General features: G+C 46.2%; 1 protein-coding gene and 1 long non-coding RNA gene across 3 annotated transcripts in view; one reads left to right on the forward strand and one right to left on the reverse strand.

Moving 5' to 3' along the window:
- The window catches only part of LOC100345551 (phospholipid-transporting ATPase FetA), a 114268-nt gene that overhangs the window by 59212 nt on the left and 34012 nt on the right, over window positions 1-21044 (forward strand). Inside the window, exons 8-13 of the mRNA XM_008270096.5 lie at window positions 549-610; window positions 7163-7235; window positions 7590-7660; window positions 9006-9088; window positions 9815-9973; window positions 12278-12366. Coding sequence (XP_008268318.3) covers window positions 549-610; window positions 7163-7235; window positions 7590-7660; window positions 9006-9088; window positions 9815-9973; window positions 12278-12366 — 537 coding nt within the window. The remainder of the gene's footprint in view (window positions 1-548; window positions 611-7162; window positions 7236-7589; window positions 7661-9005; window positions 9089-9814; window positions 9974-12277; window positions 12367-21044) is intronic.
- LOC127490675 (uncharacterized) overlaps window positions 4237-21044 on the reverse strand; it is a 57640-nt gene continuing 40832 nt past the window's right edge. The window contains exons 2-4 of one of the 2 annotated variants that reach the window (XR_016210918.1): window positions 15144-15198; window positions 12035-12162; window positions 4237-4412 (exon numbers count right to left, since the gene is read on the reverse strand). This is a non-coding gene — a long non-coding RNA (uncharacterized LOC127490675). Of the gene's footprint in view, window positions 4413-10770; window positions 11809-12034; window positions 12163-15143; window positions 15199-21044 lie in introns of those variants that run through there. The other variant, XR_016210917.1, reaches the window with a different exon arrangement.

Genomic DNA, 21044 nt, shown 5'->3' on the forward strand with positions numbered 1-21044 from the left:
AAGAGGAACAAATCAGAGTTCTCTCTGCCTCCTTCCCAGATCTGCCCTTTTCCCAGGGAGAAAAATCTCTCACCGAAACGCATGTGAATCCTGACCTCGGGACATACATACTCTGTATTTGTTCCCTTTCAGTTCGGTCTTTGAATACTGGCCTCTTTCCTCCCTGCAAGTTGCCCAGCGACCAGCGGTAGGGGTGAGAGTACTTAGCGTTGTTGGCACCTGCCGACGTAGGAACTGTCTGCCGCCCTTCACTCTGTGTTCTGTCCTCTGCAGCTCTTGACTTGGTTGCTCTCATTCTACTGCGCTTCAGCTTTTGATAGTTGAGAACCAAGATTTTGTCTCTCTTCTCCCTGGTTCTTTTTCGCTCCCCAGCGTCCTGGAGACCGTCAGCCCCAGGCCTGATTTTAGGGGTAGAAAGACTTCAGGGTGGCAGAGAAGGGGAACTACACTGTGTAATATTTCAGTTTTAACCTTCTAATTTCAACATTAGCTTTCGAATGCAGTTTGTTGTTTGTTTCTTTCCTAAACATTTTCTTGCATGATTTTAGAAAAGGCACCAAAATGATAATCAAGTCAACAACCGTTCTGTCCTAAGGCTGGTGAAAGGCAGGTAAGCTCCTCTGTGGATGCCGGTGTAGGCAGAACCAGGCCTGGGAATGCTGGCCTTGCTAAGGCTTAATGTGCTCAGTGCTTTGGAAAGGTAGTTCAGGACAGTGAAAAGAATCCCAGATTGGATGAGGGAAGAATTTGTTTCCAGATGTTACCAACGTGCCCTGGACTTACCATGTTGCCTCGGAAGTCTCAGGGTCTCCTCCCTCTCTCTCTCTCTCTCTCTCTCTCTCTCTCTATATATATATATATATATATATATATATATATATATATTCGAGAGGCAGGGTTACAGAGAGAGAGGTCTTCCATCTGCTGGTTCACTCCCTAAATGGGCCTGCATAGCCAGAGGTGGGCCTATCAGAAACCAGGTGCCAGGAACTTCTTCTGGGTCTCCCACATGGGTCCAGGGGCCCAAGCACTTGGCCCATCTGCTGCTGCTTTCCCAGGCCTTTAGCAGGGAGTTGGATCAGAAGAAGAGCAGCTGGGACATGAACCAGCACCCATATGGGATGCTAGCACTGTAGGCAAAGGCTTAACCTACTATGCCACAGCACCAGCCCTCCATCTTTTCATTTGATTATGGCTTATAGCCCTTGCCTACATTCCTGCTGAACTATGGGCTTGTTACTTGTTGAATTCTTTATTTTAGTGGTTCATTAAGCCTTTGACTATAACATAAACTTAAAATATGGCCACCCCCTCCTTTCTCTTTTTTAAAAAGGAAAATAATATTCTCTACTTTAGAGGATGCCTGTGAAAATAACAATGAAGGGGCCAGTGCTGTGGTGTAGCAGGTCAAGCCACTGCCTGCAGTGGCAGCATCCCATTGTTGCTATTGGCATCCCATATGAGTGCTGGTTCAAGTCTCGGCTGCTCTACTTCTGATCCAGCTCTCTGCTGTGGCCAGGGAGAGCAGTGGAAGATGGCCCAAGTTCTTGGCCCCCTGTGCCCATGTGGGAGACCCAGAAGAAGCTTCAAGCTTCTGGCTTCCGATGGGCTCAGCTCCAGCCATTGTGGCCATTTGAGGAATGAACCAGAGGATAGAAGACCTCTCTCTCTCTCTCTCTCTCTCTGTCTTTCTCTCTCTGCCTCTGCCTCTCTGTAACTCTGCCTTTCAAATAAATAAATAAATATTTTTCAAAAAGGCATTTAAAAACAAAAATAACAATGAAATTATATATATATAAAAGCAATTAATACATGATACTATGACATTATTATGCAAATAATCATTGTTAGTGTTCTGGTCAGCATGAAAGCATGAAGACCTTGGTCTTTAGGACATTACTGGACTCTGATGCAACTTATTGGCCATTCTACCAGCCTTTGGTCAGATCCTCTTTCCTGTTAACAATCCAGAGACTGTTGGTGTTGACCCCATTGCTATGGTATTTGGTCATAACTATGCATAGTGTTGGCAGGAATGCATCCTGTGTTGGGCAGAATATGAAGACAATCCTAGGAGGAACAGTAAATTATTTCAAGAGTTAATTTAAAAAAAAAAAAAAAAGAGCAACCATAGCCTAGCTAAAGGAATGAAGACTTTATGGAGGAGGTGATGGTTACATTAGACTTTAAAAAATGGGAAAGAGGCTGGCGCCGTGGCTCACTTGGCTAATCTTCTGCCTGCAGCACCGGCACCCCCGGGTTCTAGTCCCAGTTGCTCCTCTTCCAGTCCAGCTCTCTGCTGTGGCCTGGGAGGGCAGTGGAAGATGGCCCAAGTGCTTGGGCCCTGCACCCGCGTGGGAGACCAGGAGGAAGCACCTGGCTCCTGGCTTCGGATCAGCGCAGTGCGCCAGCCGTAGCAACCATTTGAGGGGTGAACCAATGGAAGGAAGACCTTTCTCTCTGTCTCTCTCTGTCTCTCTCTCTCTCTCTCACTGTCTATAACTCTCTCTGTCTCTCTCTCTCATTGTCTAACTCTGCCTGGCAAAAAAAAAAAGAAAAAAGAAAAGGGGAAAGAATTAAACAAGGAGAGATTGTGTGAAAAGAGAGTGACCATTGTGAGAGCAAAGCATGATTTCAAGTGCAAACCTGAAGGAATTCAAGATGGTGGTCCAGCCTTTCTCATGATGGCCATATAGAATACCCGGTAGCTATGGTTTTTATCATATAGTTCTATTATCTGAAGTTTTAGGCCATTTAATGCTATTGTTTGTTGTGTCTGCTGATTCTAACACATGGTGAATGGTTTCCTCAACTGTTTTGAACTGTTAAGTCTCTCGTAAGATACCATCCAAAAAGACAATGTAATTAAGAAAATTTCTGGGGCTGGCGTAGTGGGTAAAGCCACTGCCTAGGTCGCTGGCATCACATACAGGCACCAGTTCAACTCCCAGCAGCGCCACTTGTGATCCAACTCTCTACTAATGTGTCTGGGAAAGCAGCAGCAGATGGCCAAAATGCTTGGGGCCCTGCACCCACATGGGAGACCAGGGAGAAGCTCCTGATGCCTGCTTCAGTCTGGTGCAGTCCTGGCCGTTGCAGCCATTTGGGGAGTGAACCAGTGGATAGAAGTTGTCTCTCTCTGTCTCTTCCTCTCTCTCTAACTCTTTCAAATAAATAAATAAATCTTAAAAAAGAAGAAGAAGAAAATTTCTAAAAGACAGAAAATGCAAACAGAAAAAAAGAGAAAGGACAAAACTGAGTGTGTTGGAAACCAGGCTTGCTTGGGAGTTGTTGACCAAATGAATGTCAAATGAACTACTCCCAAGTAGCTTGAGCTCTTGGGTTCTTTTTTTTTTTTTTTTCTTTTTTTTTTTTAACTTTTATTTAATGAATATAGATTTCCAAAGTACAGCTTATGGATTACAATGGCTTCCCCCCCATAACATCTCTCCCACCTGCAACCCTCCCCTTTCCCACTCCTTCTCCCCTTCCATTCACATCAAGATTCATTTTCATTTCTCTTTATATACAGAAGATCAGTTTAGCATACATTAAGTAAAGATTTCAACAGTTTGCTCCCACACAGAAACATAAAATGAAAAATACTGTTTGAGTACTAGTTACAGCATTAAATCTCAATGTACAGCACACTAAGGACAAAGATCCTACATGAGGAGTAAGTGCACAGTGACTCCTGTTGTTGACTTAACAAATTGACACTCTTGTTTATGGCATCAGTAATCACCCTAGGCTCTTGTCATGAGCTGCCAAGGCTATGGAAGCCCCCTGAGTTCACTGACTCTGATAATTTTTAGACAAGGCCATGGTCAAAGTGGAAGTTCTTTCCTCCCTTCAGAGAAAGGTACCTCCTTCTTTGATGACCCGTTCTTTCCACTGGGATCTCACTTGCGGAGATCTTTCATTTAGTTGTGTGTTTGTTTGTTTGTTTGTTTTTGCCAGAGTGTCTTGGCTTTCCATGCCTGAAATACTCTCATGGGCTTTTCAGCTGGATCCGCATGCCTTAAGGGCTGATTCTGAGGCCAGAGTGCTGTTTAGGACATCTGCCATTCTATGGGTCTGCTGTGTATCTCACTTCCCATGTTGGATCGTTCTCTCCCTTTTTTATTCTATCAGCTAGTATTTGCAGACACTATTCTTGTTTATGTGATCCCTTTGGTTCTTAGTCCTATCATTATGATCAATTGTGAACAGAAATTGATCACTGGGACTAGTGGGTTCTTATTTATTTATTTATTTATTTGAGATAATGACATATTTTTCGTCTGCTGGTTCACTTCCCCAAATGGCAACAACAACAACCAGAGCTGGGGCAGGAGCCAGGAACTCCATTCAGATGGCAGGAACTCAAATATTGAGTTATCATCTGTGCTTGCCAGGCCATTAGCAGGGAGCTGGATCAGAAACAGAGTAAAGAAGATTCAGTCACTCCAATATGGGATACAGGCATCCCAAGTGGCAGCTTAAGCCAACTGGGCCACAACGCCACAATCCAGGCACTTGGCTGTTATAAAACTGTTGGGAAAGACTGTGTCATAGAGTAATTTTAGAATGGAAGTTAACAATGCAAGACCCTATTGAGACTGTGTAATCCTCTAAGAGTCTGGTTGGTTTAATACTCAGCCGTGAGGCTCTCTGTGGAAAGAGGCTATAATAATCAGCTTTGTTTTTCTTGAATACACAGGTCTGAGCAAAGTCACTATTGGAAAGATTCGCCTGCTTTGAAAATTGTAGTTTTTGTCATTTTTCATTTATTGATAATTTTGTTGACAAGCGTAGTTTTAGAGGAGCTTTCTTTATGGGAATCCTAGGTGGCTGGCACTGAGTTTTATGCCTCTAGACGAGGCATGTGTTTGCTTGATGGGTGATTCCAGAGTATCACTTGCCGAGACCTAATCTGGAGAAAGTATAATTCAAACCCCATTCGCATGAGGTTGCGGATTCTCAGGGGCGACTTCCATTTACTAACTCCTGAGATACATGAACTTTCTTGCCAGTGCGTTTGTTTGTTTTTTGTTTTTCTTAGGATCTCTTTTTCTCTAATGCCCTTCAATTGTTCTGGCTGTGTGAGGGGCTGTTAGGTCCAAGCCCACTGCCTCTCAAGATGACAAGTCTTCATCTCTTGTTCCTGTGCTGAGAGAAATTGGCACCTGAGTTAGGTGATGGTTGAAAGTGCCATCTCCTCCCCCAACCCAGGGCAAGAACAGCTTCAGAATATGCTTGGTGTTCCGGATTCCAGGGCCCTCTTTTTCCCGGCTCCTTGCTGGAGGTCAGCTACAGTCTTGTTTAGGAAAGCATGTGGACTCTATTTTATCTTGTGTTTCTAAGTATTCATTGTAAGACAAGTATCAATAGGTTCCAGAATGCCAGAAAGTACCATTCACACAGAACAGAGAACAGAATGTGAACGGGCTCCCCTCAGGCCAGAGCTCTGCCTTCTCTAGCTTCTGACCATATTTTCTAAACCATGATGTAGGGTGCAATGCCCGGAAGCTAAAAACATAATAATGGCACAATAGAATTGAACATTTTAAATCAGTAGAGAGTAGCTCCCCCTCTCCCAAACCAGGACACAGGGTTTTTATCATGTCCAGGAACCAATTAGTAATAGTTTGCCAACTCCTTATGTAGTAAAATAGAAGTTTTTAAAGCTCCAGAAGAATCCAGAATGGTCAAGTTCTTCTTTCTCTTTGTGTTTTACTGGTAAAATCATAGCAGGTAGAATGCCAGAGAGCTCACAGAAGTGAATGTGGAGTCAACACAAAATCAAATACTCAGATGTCTTTCTCCAAGACTTGTAGCCACTACTTTTCAATATTATCAGAAAATTCTCTAAAAGAAAACATGAGTTTATATAAAAGGATTTAAATTTAAAAATTTTTAAATGTTTTTGAAAGAGACAGAGCTAGAGACAGACAGATGATGAGAGATCTTCCATCTGCTGGCTCACCCCCCAGTGCCCACAACAGCCAGGACCAGGCCAGCCAAAGCCAGGAGTCAGAAACTCAATCTGGGTCTCCCACATGGGTGGCAGGGACCCAACTACTTGAGCCACCCCCCACTGTCTCTCACGGTGCACAACAGCAAGAAACTGGAATCCAAAGTGCAGCCAAGACTTTAACCCAGGCACTGTGATGTGGGATGCAGGCATCCCAAAGGCCCCTAAACTACACCAATTGCCCATCCTAAAATGATTTTTTAAATCAACCTGGCCCTTCTCAAAGCAACCTCAGGAAAGATGTTCTGGGGGGTCCCTAGGCCTTTGTGTATCTGGCTGGGTGATGGTGTATGTGGTGCCTTAGAGATAACAAGGCTGCACTCAGTCAAAATGTGCAGTGGAGTCTAGAGCCGCCTTAGCTTCCCAGCTTGGGGGGTGCTGGGCAAAATGCAGTTGTTGCAAGGGAGCAGCTATGTTTCCAAATGCTTGTGGCAATAAATGCATCGTCCTTAGTAGCTTATCATGAAAGAAGGATTCACGAGCTCTATACAGTTGGAGAAACTGAGGTGCAAAACAGGAGTGAGCCAGTTTTATTGGAGAATCTGCTCATACTGCCAGGCTGCCTTCACGAGAAGTGGGAATTTGAAGCGATCAAAGGAAACCCAATAACATAAGTAAATCAAATTGTCACAGCCAGGTAAGTGCATTTCTGCTCTCCAAAGAATGAGCCACGTCTGTAGGTGCTCTCTAAGATATGTTATTAAATGAATAATGCAAAGGGCAGAGAGTGGTGTTACCTAGTGCGTAACTTTTAAATGTATATGTTGTTTGTGATTAGATGGATTGATTTTTTTTTTCCTAGAGAGAAATACAAAAAAAGAAAATTAGTAACAATGGCTACTTGGGGGAGCAAAATAAGGCTGAGGACAAAAGAGAAGTTATTTTTTTTTTCCTTTTAGACATTTCTTTACATCGTAACTAAAAACAACTATGTTTGTGTATGTCGTCATAAACTCTTACAGGGTTCTGGAAAACTCTTACAGACTGCAGTCAAGAGGAACAGGCCCTTTTGCTGTCGCAGCAAGGCTGTGTCACAAGCCAGCGTGGCCATCCTAAGAGCCTGCTCTTCACCCTTTTTGTTTGCTCTGTTTCTTGGCTTTGGAGAAACTTAGAATGGACATTCAAAGATCATTTGTTTCCTTACAGGATGGAGGAAGACAAGTGGATGAATGTCCAAGTGGGAGATATAATAAAACTAGAAAATGATCAGCCTGTTACGGTGAGCACTCTTGGCTGCGGCTTTTTCCTTGTGGCTTGGGTGGGAACCAGGGACTCTGACAGTGCTTCTGCTGCTGTTTTGGGTGATCTATGTCGGCCCCACCCTGCAACCGAGACCAGCGGCCCCTGCGGTAAGAAGCTTGTTCTTGCCCATCTCTTACCTACAGATAAAGCAGGAGTGGCTTTGGGAGGGTGTGTGATTGCAGTGATGGATTCCAGACCTAAAAAGAGTAAACCAAGTGTCTGGAACATTCTTCGGGTGGACTTTGTTCCTGAGGGGCTGCTTTTCTCACGATGTAATGTTAAGAGCCTGCCTTCCTGCTTTCCTTAGCTTCTCTGACTTTTCTGACCACAGGCAGATATGCTATTACTCTCTAGCAGTGAGCCATACAGTCTGGCATACGTAGAAACAGCAGACCTGGATGGGTAAGTGTTCCCTCTTGATACACCGTTAAGACAATTTAAGCAACTTAAATGGTCTCTCACTGAGGGCCAGCATGGTGCAGAGAATGAATAGGATCCTTAAGTGGTAGAATATAGTTAGTAGGCCAAAGGGCCTAGAAATACTGCGGTGAAGACAGGAAGGCAAATCCTTAGGACCCTCAAGTCTAATGTTGAGCTCTCGATGGCAATAATGAGGCACAGGATCTGGGCAAATAAACTCCATAATCATTCACCCAGATGCCCTGGCTCTCCAGTCAGCCCTCCCTGTCTGCAGGTTCCATACCCAGGGACTCAACCAACGGCCCATCGAAAGTATTTGGAAAAAAATTACATGTGTACTGAACACACACAGCTGTCTCTTCTTTGTCATTATTCTATAAGCAATATAATTTGTTCTATATAACTTATCATGAACAATAGAACATTATAACTATTTACATAGCATTAAGTGTATGATTAATATAAAGATGATTTAAATTATAGGGGAGGATGCGTGTTGGTTATATGCAAATACCACACGATTTTATTTATAAGGGACTTGAGCATCTGCTCATTTTGGTATCTGCAAGGAGGTCCTGAACCAGCTCCACCCCCCACCCCACCCCAGACACCAAGGAATGACTCTTCCATAATGCTGAGTAGCATGAATGTGAACACAACTACAAAATTTCAGAATAAAGTTCTAAAGTTTCCAGGGAATAATTTGAATATGGAAGGAATTCTTTACTGGTAGATAAAATGTTACAGTCCTGGTCTTAGGAGGACAGAAGCCAAATTTTCAAGGAGCTTGTCCTATGGAGTTTAATGTCAGTCCACATTCTCACGACTGTTCCTCCTGGTGCCCACAAGCTTTTGGCAATGTGACTTCCGTGACTACTTGGGATCCCTTTGGGGCCCTGTAAGTATTTATGAGATGGGGACTATGTTACCATGAAGGCACATGCAGATTCTCAGCACGACCTGCTCCTCATTCTTGAAAGGAGCAGGTACCCCGCCCCCAGGTTGTCTTGAGGTGTCTCTTCAGCTTCTCCACCACATCTGACCAGGTAGGTCTCACAGCTCATTAAAGTACCGGTGATGTGTCGCAAGGAGTGAGAAGGGAGACGGGGAGAGCAAGGAGCCTAATGCTCAGCTTCCTTGCAGACATCTCACCTCACTCAGTACTGTGAGAAGGGAACAGTGGGAGCGACTCATGGCCCAAAGCTATAGCTCCAGCTCTAGCAGTAGCATCTATTTTCTAAAGCTGCATGAAGGAGACGGAGACCCTGGACCTGTGCCGCTATTATGTATGTGTCCTGTTCTGGTGACCCTGTGTCCTTTACTTTAGGGAAACCAACCTGAAAGTGAAGCAGGCCATCACATGCACCAGTGACATGAAAGATAACCTGGACTTGCTGTCTGCTTTTGATGGTGAGTTAGGAAATAGCTTTGCCCATCCAAATTTTCCTCAATAGAAGACTGGTTAAGTAAAGTATGGTACATCCATACTGTGAATTCTATCAACTTATAAATAATCTGCAAGTTGATATTTACTGGAATGGAAAGAACTCATAACATATTAATAAGAGAAAAATACAAATTATTCTATATAATATAAACCTAGTTTGGGAAACAAACACATGCTTATGAATACATGTAAAAAAAATTTAGAAGGATCTACTTCAAAAGGTTAAAAGCATTTTGCTCTAGACAACGGATGGGTTTTACTCTCTCCTTTATTCCTTTAGTATTGCCTAAATATTTACTAGGGGCAAACTTACTTTACTAGTCGGGAAAAAGTCAAATTATTTCCCATTTTTAAAGAGAAAGAAGTTTGCTCTGAGTGGTTTGAGTTTCTTCAGATGCAGAACTACCTGATCTGGCCGTGCCGATGGTGGTGAGTTCTCAGGTGGGTTTTCTCTCTCCTGGGTGACCCATGGCACGTGCAGAATTGTTCTTCTTTGATGACCACAAACCGTTGTTTGCCTTTTCCTGGGGAGCTGCTGAGAAATGGACAGAGCTGAGAGATGATCGGGAAACACCGTGCAAGTGTTCTGGAAGGGAGATTTTCTTCTATTTTTTCTGTCAAGTCTCCTTCCATCCTCCAAGGAAAAGCCTGAGACCCCAGAGCCAAGATTCTTCTTCATTTTTCTGCAGGAGAAGTGAGCTGCGAGCTTCCCAATAACAAGCTGCACAGATTCACAGGAATCCTGAGCTATAAGGGGAAGGACTACTTCCTGGACCATGACAAGCTGCTGCTGCGAGGCTGCGTCATTAGGAATACAGATTGGTGCTATGGCTTGGTGATTTATACAGGTGTGTTTCCCTGGAGCCCTAGCCTACCCTGCTGGATTCCATTTGTAGCCAAGTTGTGGGCACTTCGTTTTTAGCATGTGGAGATGCTACTCAGAAATATATCAGAACACCATGGCTTTGAGACAGATGAGAGAGAGAGACAGATGGGAGATTCAAAGAAAGAAAGTTATTTCTTAGAAAAAGAAATCTTTTTTCCAAATAATGATCTTTAACATATGAGTTCTGCCTTTGTTAAAGGAAAGTTTTGTGTTCCAAGACCATAGGACATTCATGAGAGTTTCCATGAATCGGGAAACAGGAGAGGGTATGCATATAGAGAAGGCACAATAGAATTAGCATGTGAGTGGCCGGCATTATGGTGCAGTGGGTTAACCCATCGACTATGATACTGCGTCCTATATGAGCACCAGTTCAGTTCCTATCTGCTCCACTTCCAATTCAGCTCCCTACTCATATGCCTGGGAAGATGGCTTAAATGCTTGGGACCCTGCAACCCAAGTGGGAGACCTAGAAGGAGTTCCAGGTCCTGGCTTTGACCTGACCCAGCTCTGGCCATTATGGCCATTTGGGAAGTGAAACAGCAGATGGAAGTTCTCTCTGTGTCTCCTCCTCTGTCTGTCACTCTACGTTTCAAAAAAGGAAGGGAGGGAGGGAGGATGATGGATGGATTAGCATGTGAAAAAAGTTATATACAGGTGGAATACTCCCGTGAAGAAAGACAAGGCCCAGTGCCCATTATGGAGAATATAAAATATTATGTGAAGAATTCATGCTGAAGAAAAGGCACAAATGGGTCATTAGCAGTGGCTTTTCTTGAGAGGTCATTTAGAACGATAATCCATCAAGAGATTGGATTATGAGGTGTTTCAGGAATAAGGAGGAAGCCTCTGTGCTACCCTAGCCCCTGGTGACAACGGGCGGTCAACCACCAGCATGGTAGGAAGCATGGAGAAAGATCGCCACAGTGCATGTTACACAATCAGATTTCCAGAGCTCCCTCTCTAGACAACCTGCTCCTAAACAGGAGACTCCAAGACTCTTTGTTTCTCTGGCAAATAACAGGGCCCAAGCCCTGGGGAGAAGCTTGAGAGTCCAGGCTGGAACCTCTCATTGCTCCTGATCTGGAGAGGCAACTTCTCTGCTGCCTCATTCCCAAACTCGGAAGATTTAAAGGAGACATACTGTCTTCATTTTGCTGTACCTCAGCAGCTTCTCCCACACAGCTGCCACTCTTCAAAAGCTCACTTTCCAGCCAAAGTCTTCCTATAGCACTAGCAGTAAGGTTGCCAACCAACACAGATTTAGTGACGGTATTTCTCTCTGCCTCTTGGTTGGTTCCTTGGTAGTGAGAACCTCTGGGCGGCTCTGAGCGAGGAGCGTCCTGACATATCGAGTGCAGAGCTGTACCTGCTGCCTGCTGCCCACATTCTACTGTGATCCCCACCTTCTTCTTGAAACCTGGGCTAGGGTCAGCCTTCCTAAGGATGTTTGGAAGGTCGCTGCAGCGCCCAGGCTCTCAGCCAGACTTCTCATGACTTCCAGCCCTCCAAGGAGTGCATGAGAGGGAAGAGTGGCACGGCATGCAGCGTGTCTTCCCAGCATCTGCTCCCAGCGCAGGGCAGCTCCAGCCCCCGGGGGGGAGCGTTGATGAAATCCCTTCGGCAGAGCACACATAAGAGTACCAGTCACGTGGTGAAAGGCCAGAGGAAGCACGACCCGGGGCTTCTTCTAAGCCTCCTGTGCTTTCTCTCCAGGGGTATCTCCGGTGACTGATTTCCAGCTCTGCTCCCAGTGAGATGAGATTTGAAGCTTCTTCCTTCCGCTTGCTGTCCTCCCTGTCGTAAAGAAACACAGGGTCTCTGTGCCTCAGCTTCGGGGACACTCGGCTCGCAGCCTCCCCCTCGGAAGCAATCGTTGCCATTTTCCTTCCTTCCTTTCCCAGTTAGAAACTTTAACAGGGCCGGGCCTGGCAGAGGGGTTCCTCCAAAGGAGGTAGAGATCTCTTTATTAGAAAACTCCCCATGAGGGAGTGGCTGTGACCCCCCTTCTGCCTTAACTCACCTCTGGAAGTCCAGACTGGCCCGAGCGCTGCGAAGCGAGGGACAGCACACACGCAGCTTGTGGGAGCCGGGACCCTCCTTCCTCGGTCGCTGGCACCAGCTCTGAGCCTTTCTCCAGGGCTTTGGCTTCTGAAATCGGACAAGAGATTAGATCAGGCGATTGTAAAGGTACATTTCAGCCCGATTTCAGGGCTCTGAGTGGATGCACTGACCCTAAGCCCTAATGTCTGCCTCTTTTACTTAGGGCCTGACACCAAATTAATGCAGAACAGTGGAAAGTATACCTTTAAACAGACACACGTAGACCGGCTCATGAATATCCTTGTGCTCTGGGTAAGCTGAAGTTTACCTTTTTGGTTTCTTAACAAATACACGTTTTTCCCTCCCTCCCACAGGAATCGCTGGCATCTGCAACTCTGAATTCAGTTGTTTGAAAGGCTTGCATAGTCCAGGGTCTGAGGCAGAACAGAACAGAGCTGGTTTACGAGGAAGTCCAGATTCTATCGGCGTAATGGAGGATAGACAGTTGGAGGGGCCAGTGTTTGGCCTAGCAGTTCAGAGTACCTGAGTTCTATACTTGGCTCTGGCTCCTGACGCCAGCTTCCTGGTATGGCAGACTGGGAGGCAGTGGTGACGAAGCAAGTGACTGGGTTCCTGCCACCCACAAGGGAAACCTAGATTGAGTTCCTGGCTCCAGATTTTGGCCTTAGGCCATCCTGGCCACTGTGGGCATTTGGAGAATAAGCCAGCAGATGGGAGCTTCATCTGTCTGTCTCTCCCCACCTCTCAAATAAATGAAAAATATTAAATAAAGAAACGGTTGTTTAAAAAAATGATGGGGAGGTTAAGATGCTGCTTGGGAAGCCCACACCTGACAGCAGAGTAACTTGGGGTGACCCAGTCAGGTCCTGGATCTCCTTCTTCAGGTCTAGCTTCCTTCTAATGTGCACCTGGGAGACAGCCAGTGATGGCTCAACTCTCTGGGTCCCTGCCACCGACATGGAGCCCTGGATTGGGTTCCAGGCTCCTGACTTTGGTCTGGCCCTGGGCTGTTGCAGGAATTTGGAGAATAAATCAGCAGATAGAAGTCTCTCTCAGCCAGCACTGCGGCTCACTAGGCTAATTCCTCTGCCTGTGGTGCCGGCACACCGGGTTCTAGTCCCGGTCGGGGCACTGGATTCTGTCCCGGTTGCCCCTCTTCCAGGCCAGCTCTCTGCTGTGGCCAGGGAGTGCAGTGGAGGATGGCCCAGGTGCTTGGGCCCTGCACCCCATGGGAGACCAGGAGAAGCACCTGGCTCCTGGCTTCGGATCAGCACAGTGCGCCAGCCGCAGCGCACCGGCCGCGGCAGCCATTGGAGGGTGAACCAACGGCAAAGGAAGACCTTTCTCTCTGTCTCTCTCTCACTGTCCACTCTGCCTGTCAAAAAAAAAAAAAAGCATATTATGCTTTGATTGGTGGTACTGGAATGGATCAAGGACCCTACTTGAGAAATTAAGAACTGGATCAGAAGTGGAGCAGTCAGGACTCAAACCAGTGCCCATATGGGATACTGGCACTGCAGTTGATGGCTTTACCCACTATGCCACAGCACCCAGCCCCTGTTTTGGGCTCTTTATTCTGAAGTTCCTGCTTCAAAAAGAGCAACTGGGGCCAGCGCTGTGGTGTAGCAGGTGGGACCGCTGCCTGCAGTGCCAGCATCCCAGGTGGGCACACGGGTGCCAGTTTGAGTCCCAGCTGCTCCACTTCTGATCCAGCTCTCTGCTGTGGCCTGGGAAAAGCAGTAGAAGATGGCCCAAATTCTTGGCCCTCTGCACCCACATGGGAGACCCAGAGGAAGCTTCTGGCTCCTGGCTTCGGATAGGCTCAGCTCCGGCCGTTGCAGCCATTTAGAGAGTGGGCCAGCAGTTGGAAGACTTCTCTTTCTCTCTTGCGCTGCCTCTATGTGGCTCTGCCTTTCAAATAAATAAATAAATCTTAAAAAAAAAAAAAGAGCAGCTTTATGTTGGCCTGTTTTGTAGGATTTCAGTTGGAAAGACAGAGTGTTCTAGGAAAAAAATTTGAAAAGCACTATTATATAGAATAATCAGCACTGGTAATAGAAATTTACATTAAAGACTAATAAATTAACCTAGTTCCATACATTCTGATAGAGGTTGCCTTTATTCCTGTTAGGTATAGGGATTAATTTCTTCACTACTTCTTTGCATGACTGAGCAGCTCCTGTGACGCATGATCTCTCATCTTTATTTTTATTCTATTGCTTAGACTCTGAAAATTCAAAGATGCATTCTCTTATATTAATTAATATACGAGTATGTGTTAATATATGAAGGATAATTTACTTTTTCTCCTTAATCATGGGAAACACCACAGCTGGTTTTCAAAATCTTTTGGATTTAATAAATACCATGTTAGGAAGTTAGGAGAGCTCATTGAGCTTGCAGACCATTGAGCTTGAGTGCCCACCAGCTCTCTCCTTACTACTGAGTGTGTAGCGTTCAGCAATTAAACAAGTTCCTTTTCCTGGTTTCTTAATGGGGAGGACAGACACAGTCAACTGTTCAGGAAGGCGACTCGGGCAAACATGCTTTTTGGCAAGATTGGGAGCTTGGATCATTGGGCAGTAAGCTGGGTCACTGGGCCTACGCTTATCTTCAGACGTGAAGCCTCCCACCTGCCGAGCAAGGCTCAGCTGTTTGTGTATCTGTCTGAACAGCAGGGACAATAGCAGGCATCAGCAGCGGGGTTTTCACTTCTTAGAATATTTTCACATCGACTGCAGCCTCGCCACATCCACAAGCATGTAGCAAGTCAGGAAGCATTTTCTCCATTTTACTCTTTATTTACTCCATAATTTACTCTTTGACAATCGAGTTAATTGAGACACAGTAACAATGAGTATAGAGTCTCACAGAAAATGGATGGTAAAATAGGTCTATGACTCTTCAGGCCGTCAAGGCATATTTATTGAGGATTGTAAGGATGTGTAAGCTCTGGCCCCTGCCCTCACGTGTGTGTGCCCATTTGAGGCTTGAGGGGAAGGGCAATGTCAGTGTCAACACATGCCAGGTGCTTTACGTGCATCCTTGTATTCAATCATCACACTTACCCACGAAGACACAACTTTTCAGCCTCAAAACTCTTCATGCTGTATTGCTATCTCCCTGGAGAGACAAAAGTAACACATGACAAGTCCTGTTTCCCATTAAGATAAACCACATGCGAAGAAATTATAGTTAAAAAGAAGATCCCGGGAGTGGGTGGTTTGCCTCTGTCCCGCATCAGATTGCCGGGAGTTGATTCCCAGTTCCAGCTCCTGACTAGGGCCTCCTGCCAAGGCAAACCGGAGAGACTGTGGTGATGGCTCAAGGGTTGGGGTCCCTGCCACCCACGGGGGAGACCTGGATTGAGTTTCTGGCTCCTGGCTCCTGGCTCCAGCCCTGGCCCAGCCCTAGGCATTTGGCAAATGAACTAGCAAATCAGATGTTAATCTCTCTTTCTCTGTCTCTCTCTCTCTGTGTCTCTCTGTCTCTCTCTCTCCCCCTCTCCCCCTCCCCCCTTCTTCTCCCTCTCCCCACCCCCTCCCTCTCTCTCAGATAAACAAAAAATAATAATTTGTTTAAAACGAAGATCCTAAAATCCTTCTCAGAGAGCAAAAGTTCAGGTGCAGGATCAGGAATCAAGAATAGCATTTTTCCTTTTCAACAACAGCAGATGATCCATATTGTTACCTTCAAAAATCTGCCAGAAAATGATTTGAAGCCTAAATCCAGTGAGGCTGTTGATGAAGTGTGAGTGTAAAGAAATATCCATATGTGCAAAGACAAAAAGGTTATTCTTATATCCTTGCTTAGGAAGCTTCTAGAATGTATATTCAAGCAAAACAGAAAAGAAGCAGTTACGGTAGGCTGGCGCCGCGGCTCACTAGGCTAATCCTCTGCCTTGTGGCGTCAGCACCCCGGGTTCTAGTCCCGGTCGGGGCGCCGGATTCTGTCCCGGCTGCCCCTCTTCCAGGCCAGCTCTCTGCTGTGGCCAGGGAGTGCAGTGGAGGATGGCCCAAGTGCTTGGGCCCTGCACCCCATGGGAGACCAGGATAAGTACCTGGCTCCTGCCATGGGATCAGCACGGTGTGCCAGCCACAGCGCACCGGCCGTGGCAGCCATTGGAGGGTGAACCAACGGCAAAGGAAGACCTTTCTCTCTGTCTCTCTCTCACTGTCCACTCTACCTGTCAAAAAAAAAAAAAAAGAAGAAGAAGAAGAAGAAGAAGCAGTTACAGTTATGGGAGCCACGGAACATGGGAGGAGTGGAAGGGAGCCCTAGATGAGCAGGCCCGGAGGACAGCCATGCGGAGTAGAGCAAGAGTGTAGTGGGATCCGTAAAAGTGTCCGCAGAGAGTACTTGCTTCTCTGCTCGACCTCTTACAAGGTGGAGGCAGCAGGCAAGCAGTGTGGAAGTTGGAGGCGGCCATACCAGTAGAGCCACTACTGTCAAGTCCCACATCCATGAGGTGGTTCATGCAGTCTTCTCTTCAAAAAGTAGGGAATACTATTTGAGCTACCATGTTCACTCCAGGGCAGCCAGCTGAAGATGGACATCATGACTTCCTGTTCAAGCTGGATGAAATGATTAAGAGGAAGTACAAATGGCAAAGAAATACCTGGCTTCCCTGACACAGGACGAAGAGCCATCAGCAGACCTGAGATGCTGATGAATTTTTAGAGTGCAGATAAATAATAAAGCAGAGTATTAGCCGGCGCCGCAGCTCACTAGGCTAATCCTCCACCTAGCGGCACTGGCACACCGGGTTCTAGTCCCGGTCGGGGCACCGGATTCTGTCCCGGTTGCTCCTCTTCAGGCCAGCTCTCTGCTATGGCCAGGGAGTGCAGTGGAGGATGTCCCAAGTCCTTGGGCCCTGCACCCACATGGGAGACCAGGATCCTGGCTCCTGCCTTCGGATCAGCGCGGTGCGCTGGCTGCAGCGCGCCGGCCGCGGCAGCCATTGGAGGGTGAACCAACGGCAAAAGGAAGACCTTTCTCTCTCTCTCTCTCACTGTCCACTCTGCCTGAAAAAAAAAAAAAAAAAAAAGGCCGAGTATTGGGAACTTCAGAGAAAATGCACTCTACCTGATAGAGCTCAAGAGTGCTCCCAGCTAGAATCAGCTGGTTTGGAGAGCAAGAGTAGGATGTGTGGCAATATGCAGAGTAATTCATTTCAAAATTATTCATAAAACAAAGTGGGCAACAGCTGGCCCTCTGTGCCACCCCTCCACCCCCATAGCATCCACATGGCCAAGACGTATAGATTTCTGCCTCCCAGTCTCAAACAAGAGATGTGCCTTTGAAAGACATTTATCAACCTACCTGAACTTCTAATATGGTTGTCAATGCTTGCCCACCTAGATTTAAATCTGGGGGGCTCAAGTTCACCTGCAAGTTCTTTGTGTGTCCTAAGATGACATATGTCAAACAACACCTGTTGACCCGATTCCACATTCAAGGGAATGACCTACTGGGGAAACAAAGTTTACCAAAGGACACCAAGCCTACTCCAGCAGCCTGTACGGATTAGCAAAGCATCTATATGTGTCAGTGGACAAGAAGAAAACCAGTAGCGCCAGAAGACAGATGAGGGTGAGGGTGAACACACAGAATAACTGACCCTGCAATAAACAGTTATAATACAGGGAGAAGAGAAGAACAGAACTTTCAAAAAATTAGTATGACTAGTCTTAGAATAAGCAATTGCATGCATAAAATAAGAATTGATTTTTTATAAAAAGAAAAGAGAAAAAATCTAAGAACAACAAAGGAATTTTGAAAAGTAAAAATGGGATTGATAACATAAAAAAACAATAAAGGGGCTGAAATAGAGTCAAAGAGCCTCCTAGAACATAAAACAGAAAGACAGAGAGGTTAAAAAAATGCGGGAGTGCACAGGCATTTGATCAAGCAGTTAAGATGCCTGTAACCATATCAGAGTTCCGGGATTCGATTGCCATCTCTAGTTCCTGATTCCAGCCTCCTGCTAACACAGACCCTGGGAGGCAGCAGATATATTAACTTAAGTAGTCAGATCCCTGCAACCCACATGGGAGACCTGGATTGAGTTCCTTTGATCTAGAAATCTCTGCTCAGGCAAACTGCAGATCATGTCAGAGGGCACATTAACTCCTGTCTTAGCCTTTCCCCTTGTGGCAGCGTCTGTGTGTGACTTGCTTTTTCATCATTCAATGCCACCTCTTCAGAGAAGCCTTCTCTGCTGCTCTTCCTAAAGTAGCCACCCCCACCAAGACCCTCTTTATTCTATCAACTGGTTTTATTTTCTTCACAGCACTTAGCACTAGTTAAGTGGTTTTTTTCTTTTTCATTTCTTAACTTGTGTGGTATCCAGACTATCCTGACATATAATGAGAGCTTTATTATTTGTTGAGTGAGTTAAAAATAATTAGTAAATGTCTTAGCTACAAAATTATAAGCCTGCATGTAGAAATTATGTCCTATTCATCTCTATCCTGTTGGGAATGCCTTGCATAAGAAATACCTATTCAATAGTTATCAAATTAAGAAGTGTTTTTAATCAGCTAGGTTCTTACCAGCTCTTTGGTTCTGTTTTTTGTAGTATTTGTTCCAAGACATTGCCAATGCAGTTGGATTGAATACGCTCTCATTTCTCAAAGCTGAAGCTGATATCTTTCTAATTTAATGACTCCATTTTCCCCCAATTTTGGGAGATGTTTTAGGGGGGAATATGGCAGGCATAGGAAGCCTGTTCGGCAAAGCTGCTTCCTGCTGAGCCCACAGCTGCCCTGGAGTTTGATGCTCTCCGTCTCTTCCCATCGACCACAGCAGCCGTGACAGTGCTGTCTGAACATGAACTGGTCATTAGGATTGTATTTGTGAGTGTGCTTGAATTGGACTGACGCACAATGTAAAGCAGGGATGTGGAGGGCTTCTGTGAGGTGGCTCTGGACAGGCGTGGCCCAGGTTCTTGTCTCCACATGAGAGAGAATTCAAGGAGGAGACAGATTTGAAGGTCAGCAAAAAAGCAAGATTTATTTACGTGCAAAGCAACAGTGTACACTCAGGGAATCAGTACAGGCAAGCTCCGCAGAGAATGGCCCTCAACAAGGTCCTGGGCCATCTCTTTTTTTTTTTTTTTTTTTTTTTTTTTTTTGACAGGCAGAGTGGACAGTGAGAGACAGAGACAGAGACAGAGAGAAAGGTCTTCCTTTGCCGTTGGTTCACCCTCCAATGGCCGCCGCGGCCGGCGTGCTGCGGCCAGCGCACCGCGCTGATCCGATGGCAGGAGCCAGGAGCCAGGTGCTTTTCCTGGTCATCTCTTTAAATATCTGGAGACATAGGCGGTAGGGCTAAGTACTTAACTATCTGGAGACATAGAGGGTGGGGCTAGGTATCACCTATTTCTATGCCATTTTTTAGGAATTTCAGAAACACTCATGGCATCAGGTGCATGATGGGAATAGAATGTTGGCTATCATAGATTTTTGGGTGTTTTGTTTTGTTTTGTTTTGTTTTACAGGCAGAGCTAGACAGTGAGAGAGAGAGAGAGAGAGAAAGGTCTTCCTTCCATTGGTTCACCCCCCAATGGCCGCTGCGGCCAGCACGCCACGCTGATCTGAAGCCAGGAGCCAGGTGCTTCTCCTGGTCTCCCATGGGGTGCAGGGCCCAAGCACCTGGGCCATCCTCCACTGCACTCCCTGGCCACAGCAGAGAGCTGGCCTAGAAGAGGGGCAACCGGGACAGAATCCGGCGCCCCGACCGGGACTAGAACCCCGGGGGTGCCGGCGCCACAGGTGGAGGATTAGCCTATTGAGCCACGGTGCCAGCCGACTATCATAGTTTTAATATAATGACATTATAAAGATCTGAAGGTCATTGCAGGGACACAGCCTGCTGCAATATTGGATATTTCTAGCTGGCGTTGGTTCTAAGTTGCAACATCACGGGAGCTGAGGTTTTTACTACACAGTAGGGAAGTTAGGGGGATATGGAATGGGAGCTTGAGGCAGTGCACAAATGGGGGATGGTTTGGGCAGTATACAGAACAGGAGTTGAGTGGTGAGTGAAAAGGGGGTTTGGATGGCACAGACCTGGCTGTCATGCAAGCTGGGCCAGGCCATCACACAGACTGTGGCTGGCGGAGTTGTCACGCACAGGGGGGTGTGGTGGCTGCCATGCAGGGCCGTAGGAGGTGGGGTAGGGCAGCAGGCAGTGCTGTCAAAACCTCAGCTCCTCTCGCTAGCGCTACCATTGCCTCCCTGCCTAGGCCAGAGGACCTGCGGTTCCAGATTTTTGATGGGCTGCCTCTGAACCCAGGAGCTCCATTATGAGAATGGTTCTAGATCTGTTGTATCTAGAGTGACAAAATTGAGTTATTTATTTCAGTCTTCACTGGAACCACATTTTGCTAAATGGAAAACTCTCTGCTCTTCTCGGGTCTGACAGTCTGTGGTAGTAAACAAGTAACCTCTGGGGTTTGTGGCAATCACCAAACTAGCAATTTCTTTTTTCTTCTTACTGAAAGGAAGCAAAGAGAGCTTGAAAGACTCCAGCGCAATGATAAGAGATGTAGAATTGCCACAAAGGCCTGGGAGGCCTCAGGATGGCAGGGGAAGCTCTAGGAATGGAGAAATACAGCCTGCGCCCTGCCCCAGCTGTGCTCAGGCCGAGGGGGCAGCCACTCTCTGGGACTTGGTCTAACAAGAGGTGGTCTTCTTTCTGGTGGCTCAGTCTGAGCCAAAAGAGCTGGTTCTGAAATGCATGAAGTTTGTAGACCTCAAGTGAAAGGTTTCTGGGGGGAAAAATTTAAAAAAAAAAAAAAAAAAGGAGGAGAAGAAGAAAGCTCTCTCAAGAGGATTACTTCTATTTAAAAAAAAAAAAAAAAAGAAGAAGAAGAAAGAAAGAAAGAAAAGAAAAGCCTGGGGCCATAGCTGTGACGTAGCGGGTAAAGCTACCACCTGCAGTGCCGGCATCCCATATGGGTGCTG

This window comes from Oryctolagus cuniculus, chromosome 1 (genome assembly GCF_051225735.1).
Source record: "Oryctolagus cuniculus isolate XC-2025 breed Fujian yellow rabbit chromosome 1, ASM5122573v1, whole genome shotgun sequence".
In the NCBI taxonomy this organism is placed as follows: Eukaryota; Metazoa; Chordata; class Mammalia; order Lagomorpha; family Leporidae; genus Oryctolagus; species Oryctolagus cuniculus.